General features: G+C 43.4%; 1 protein-coding gene across 3 annotated transcripts in view; it reads left to right on the plus strand.

Annotated features, from left to right (window-relative positions):
- Positions 1 to 5,709, plus strand: part of LOC122550930 (T-cell-specific surface glycoprotein CD28-like) — a 41,130-nt gene extending 35,421 nt beyond the window's left edge. For 2 of the 3 annotated variants that reach the window (XM_043692412.1, XM_043692411.1), the window contains 2 exons: positions 2,593 to 2,705; positions 4,961 to 5,709. In XM_043692412.1, the coding sequence (XP_043548347.1) occupies positions 2,593 to 2,705; positions 4,961 to 5,155 (308 nt within the window). In that variant the 3' untranslated portion in view covers positions 5,156 to 5,709. The remainder of the gene's footprint in view (positions 1 to 2,592; positions 2,706 to 4,960) is intronic. The other variant, XM_043692413.1, reaches the window with a different exon arrangement.
- Positions 5,710 to 6,000: the final 291 nt, after the last annotated feature.

A 6,000-nucleotide genomic window follows, 5' to 3' on the forward strand; every position in this document is an offset into this window, starting at 1 on the left:
ACTAGCCACAACATGACCTCCCAATTTCTCACAAAGAGTAATGAATCTGTGAAACTCACTATCCCAGAATGCAATGGACGCCGAGACACAATAAGTTTAAGGAGGAGATAGCCAGATTTTTAATTAGTAATGATTTGAAGGTTTATGGAGAGCAGACAGGAGAGTGGAGTTGAGACCGAGATGAGATCAGCCATGATCGTATTAAATGGCAGAACAGGCTCAAGGGGCTGAATGGCCTCCTCCTGCTCCTTGCTCTTTTGCTCTAAACAAAAGCGAGAACATCGAGGGATGTAAAAATAGGGATTAAAATTTTAACCAAGTCTGGGAAGCAATTTAGATCAATAAAAATGGGGAAGATAAGTGATTGGGATCTGATGCAAAGTGAAGACACTGGCAGCAGGATTTTGGGTACCCACAAATTAACGACGGTAGCATATAAAAGGCAAGGACTGCAGGAATAGTTAGATACAGTGGTAATGAAGGCATAAATGAGGAAAGAAAGCGGAGGTATCAAGAGTGGTGACAAAATGTTTCATCTATCAGTAACTGAGGGGATCTGAAAGGAAAGTGGTGGGAGAATTAAAGAAGCGATGGAGTTCAAACAAGGAATTTTGAAATGGGGCCTAGGTCAATGAAAACACCAATAGTGACAGAGAGAAACTGAACAATGCACAAGAAGGCAGAGACAGAGAAATGCAGAGTATATGGGAGTTTGTCAGGCTATCAGAACCTACAGAGACAGGTAGGGGTCACGTGAGTCCATAAAAGGTAAGAGTTCATAAAACCTAACAATTCAACCAGTGAAAAATCAGTAAAACAGCAGAACGATTCTCTCAGGAAGGTTGTTAAAGTGAATAAGTCAAGATCAAGTGCAAACTCCCACAGATATCAGAAATCTACAAAAAAACATAGAAAATGCTAGAAATTCTCTGTAGGTCGAGCAGCGCCTGTGGAGGGAGAAAGAGAGTTAACATTTCAACAGTTCAAAAGAGAATTAACCACTCTTCAGGCTGAGAACAATTGAGGGGAATAGTTACTGATAGATGAAACATTTAGTCACAAATCTTGTTATCTCCACTTTCTTCCCTCATTTTTGACTTCATTACCTCCGTATCTAACTATTCATGCAGTCCTTGCCTTTCATATTCTATCCCCGTTAGTTTGAGGGCATCCGTATCTTCTGCCCTTATCTTCACTTTACACCAGATCCCGTTCACCTATCTTCCCCACGTTTGGTGATCCAAACTGCTTCCCAGACTTGAGGTTAAAATTTCAAGGGATGCAGGTGTCACTGGCTTGGCCTGACTCTGTTGGACATCTTTAAATTTCTCTGGAAAACCGTGGTGGTGAGCTGCTCTCTTGAACCGCTACAGTCCATGTGCTGTAGGTAGACCCTCAATGCCCTATGGAGGGAATTCCAGAATTTTGACCCATCAATGCTGAAAGAACAACAATATATTTCCAAATGAAGATGGAGTCATGGAGTCGCATAGCATTGAAACAGAATCTTTGGTCCAACTCATCCAATGTGACCAGGTTTTCCAAACTAAACTCGTCAAACCTGTCTGTGTTTAGTCCATATCCCTTTAAACTTTTCCTATCCACGTACCTATCCAAATGTCTTTAAATGTTGCAACTGTACCTGCATCGACCACTTCCTCTGGTAGTTTATTCTATGTATGAACCATCCACTCTGTGAAAATGTTCCCTCTCAGGTCCCTCTTAAATCTTTCCCCTCTCACCTTAAAAATATGCCCCCTAATTTTGAACTCCCCCACCCAAAGGAAAAGACCTTTGCTATTCACCTCATCTATACCCCCAAGATTTTATAACCCTTTGTAAGATCACCTCTCAACCTCCTACGCTCCAGTGAAACAAGTCCCAGGCTATCCAGCCACTCCTTATAACTCAAACTCTCCATTCCTAGCAACATCCTGGTAGATCTTTTCTGAGCCCTCTCCAGTTTAATAATATTCTTCCTATAGCTGGGTGACTAGAACTGAACACAGCTGGGAGAGGAATTTAAACGTAGTAGAACTCCCATTGTACTTACTGTCCTGTCTTCTACAGTCATCATTGACAATTGCTAACGAATTTGATTGTCCACGTAGATCTACTAGATTAGAGGTCACATGCTTGGAAAGGTTGTCTCCAATTTCAAATAACTTCCCTTCCCATACCCCAACTCCCTTTCCAGCCCCTCCTCCTCCCTTCCATTACACTTACCAACCCTTCCTTCCAGCCAATTGGATTCCTTCCTCCCATTGATCAACCAGGTTGCACCTTCTAAGTGTATTCACCAATCACTGCCTCACCACTCCACCCCCTCCCCATCCTAAACCCTTCCCCATGCTTCCCCAACCCTTTATCTGCAGCTCCCCTCACCCCCACCCCCAGTCCTGAAGAAGTGTTACACCTGAAATGTTGACTTCTCCATCTCCTGATGTTGCCTGGCTTGTTGAGTTCTTCCAGCCTCCTGCTTATTCCAGCATCTGCAGTTTTTTTTGTCTCTAAGTTTGTCTTATAAGGTGGCAAGTTTATGGGGCATAATGCCTGCTTCTGATGCTAAAGTCTCTTACAATTTATTTCCAGAGTCAAATTCATGTCAGACATCGAAGGCCCCGCAAGAGGTGTGGAAACATACTGTTTTTCTAGCCATTTTAGCTTATAGCCTAGCTGTCACTATTACAACGGTCTCACTTGGTGTAAGTAATTTAAAACAAATTATCACAATTGTTCATAGTGTTATCAAACATCCATGTGTTGTTAGCAGGGGATATAGTCAACGTGGATCATTGCCCATAATAGAATTATGTACAGCACAGTGACAATCCTTTATGTCTAATTACCTGTGATGCTGTTGGTAGCAGTCTTGCCTCTGAATCATAAGTTTCTAGGTTCATAATCCTCCAAACTGTGGCTTGAATGCCAATAAAAACATGGACTCAGTGAAGGAGTGCTGCAGGGCTGAAGGTGCCATATTTTTGACGAGCCATTGAACTGAGCTCCTGAGTGGCTGCTCAGGGAATTGCCAAAGGTCATTCCACGGCACAATTTCAAATTCTTCCCAATGTCTTGATGAACATTTATCCCTCAATCCATATCCCAAAACAAGTTACCTGATCATTATCACACTGCAGTTTGCGGGAGCTTTTTGTGCAAATTCACTGCTGTGTTTCCGACTCCAATCGCTTCAGAAAAAGCACTTTATTGTTTGCAAAGTGCTTCTTGGGATATCTGGTTGATGTAAATTCAAGCTTTTCATGACATATTTTGTTTCGGCTGGGGTTTCTACTCCACATGGGCTCCTATCTGCCTTATTGAAAACTGGCTGAGGCTAAATCATTGATTGCTTCCAAGAAGGGGTTATATATAGTTCTTGGGACGAAAGGGATCAAAGGGGCCAGGGAGAAAGCAGGAACATTGGACTGAGTTGGATGACCAGCCATGATCACATAGAAAATGGAGCCGGCTTGAAGGGCCAAATGGCCTACTCCTGTGCCTATTTTCCATGTTATGTCATCTCACACAAACGACATCATCCTCTATTCCCTTCTCCCTCATGTATTTGGCCATTTTCTAAAATAAAAGGGAAGTAAAGCTGTTCTCTCCCTAGCCCCAGGTGATTTAACCTGAGGGTCACCACACCTCAGATGCAGGGAGAGGTTGAGGAGGACAGTCATTCAAGATAACCTCAGCCAGTGCGGGAATTGAACCCACGCTGTTAGCAATGCTCTGCATTGCAAACCAGCCATCCACCCAACTGAGCTGCCTGATCCCCAGTTTCTTCAGTACATCTGTGCTAATTGTTTTTATTCATTCACAGGATGAGGGTATCGCTGGCTAAGCCAGCATGTATTGCCCATCCCTAATTGTCCAGAGGGCAGTGAAGAGTTAACCACTTTTCTGTGGGCCTGGAGTCACATGTAGGAAGGCAGTTTCCTTCCCCAAAGGGCATTAGTGAAACAGATGAGTTTTTCCAACAATTGACAATGAATTCATGGTCCTCGTTAGACTCTTAGTTCCATAATGTTTTAAAAATTAAATTCAAATTCCACCATCTATCATGCTAGGATTCAAACCCGGTCCCCAGTGCCTTACCGGGGTCTCCGGATCACACACGCAGTTCATCGAGTCTTTCCACCATTCAATATGATCATAGCCAATTTTGGCCATCCACTCCCCTTATCCTTTAATTCCTCATGAGATCAGGCTGCTGCCTATCTTAGCCTTAAACATATTAAATGACAGTGTAGTCACAACCTCTAGAGAATTCCAAAGATTTACAACTTGGAACTTGGTAAGGAGCTGGAGATTTAGAGAGGAGTTGAGGAAATATTTTTGAATATAAAACCCTCCTGTCTTAAAGCTGCGTCTCCTTATTCCCATCTCCCCTATAAAAGGAAACACCCTTTCAGCCATTTACTTGTCAAGTTGGCACGGTGGCTCAGTTGTTAGCACTGCTGTCTCACAGTGCCAGGGACCTTGGTTCAATCCCAGGCTGGGTGACTGTTGTGTGGAGTTTGCACATTCTCCCTGTGTCTGCGTGGGTTTCCTCTGGGTGCTCTGGTTTCTTCCCACAGTCCAAAGATGTGCAGGTCAGGTGGATTGGCTGTGCTAAATTTGGGGTTATGGGGATAGGGTGTGGGTCTGGGTGGGATGCTGCTCTGGTTTCTTCCCACAGTCCAAAGATGTGCAGGTCAGGTGGATTGGCCGTGCTAAATTTGGGGTTATGGGGATAGGGTGTGGGTCTGGGTGGGATGCTCTTCAGAGGGTTGGTGCAGACCTGATGGGCCAAATGGGCTCTTTCCTCACTATAGGATTCTATTAAGTCCCCTCAGTATCTCATATGTGATTGAACCTCAGTCTTGAAAACCCCAGTGGATACTCCTTGAGGCTGTGAAGAATAGAAGGTATGATAGTAATATTGTACTGACCCTGCAATTGACATTCATTCTAGGTTTTCATGTGTGTCCATAAACGTTCTAAGGGCAGACCGAATTCTAAAGAAGCACTCAGAAGCCAAGAGGAATCCAGCCTAACTTCTTCCAGAAAACGTGCATTAGCTCTGAATACAGACCGGGCCAGAGAAGCACAGAATCAGGAGTATGAAGACATGGCACTCATCAGAACCATCAGTCAGATACCGAGATAATGCAGGAATGCAAGTTAATGATGCAAATTCTATAGTACGTAGTACTAAGCTACCTGCAATAAGTGTTGGTTGGTACCTTTAGATATATTTGCAGAAGAAAATTCCCTCTGTAGAATTTCAGTTGTACTGCATAAATTTTTATTTGGTATGGGTTGCTGAACGTTAATGTGAGGTGTCTTAATTTGGAAACATATTGTGCTCAAATCATGGAATCACTACATGCAGGAAAAGGCTGGAATAGCAAAGAACTAAAATCAGACAGCACTGGAGGCTGCTTGAAAGAACTGCCTAATTAATCTAACTCTTCCTCAGAAAGGATTTACAAGATTGTTACCAGAGTTGGAGGGTTTGATCTATACGGAGAGGCTAGGACTGTTTTTTCTGGAATGTTGGAGGCTGAGGGGCGACCTTATAAAATCATGAGTACCATAGATAGTGTGAATAGCCAAGGGTAGGGGTGTGCAAAACTAGACAGCATCAATTTAAGGTGCGATGGGAAAGATTTAAAAGGGAACTGAGGGGCAACGTTTTCACACAGAGGGTGGTGCGTATGTGGGAATGAGCTGCCAGAGGAAGTGGTGGACGCTGGTACAATTACAACATTTAAAAGGTACCTGGATGGGTTTAGAGGGATATGAGTCAAATACTGGCAAATGCGATTAGATTAGTTTAAGATATCTGGTCGGCATAGACAAATTGGAACGAAGGGTCTGTTTCTGTGCGGTACATCTCTATGAGTCTTTGACTCTGCTTTTACTACAGAATCATCAAATATGTATAGAATGGAAAAGGACCCTGCAGCCCACCATGTCTGTGCAGGTCTATCTACTCTAGTCTCATTTTCC

The sequence above is a fragment of the Chiloscyllium plagiosum genome, chromosome 6 (genome assembly GCF_004010195.1).
Source record: "Chiloscyllium plagiosum isolate BGI_BamShark_2017 chromosome 6, ASM401019v2, whole genome shotgun sequence".
NCBI lineage: Eukaryota > Metazoa > Chordata > Chondrichthyes > Orectolobiformes > Hemiscylliidae > Chiloscyllium > Chiloscyllium plagiosum.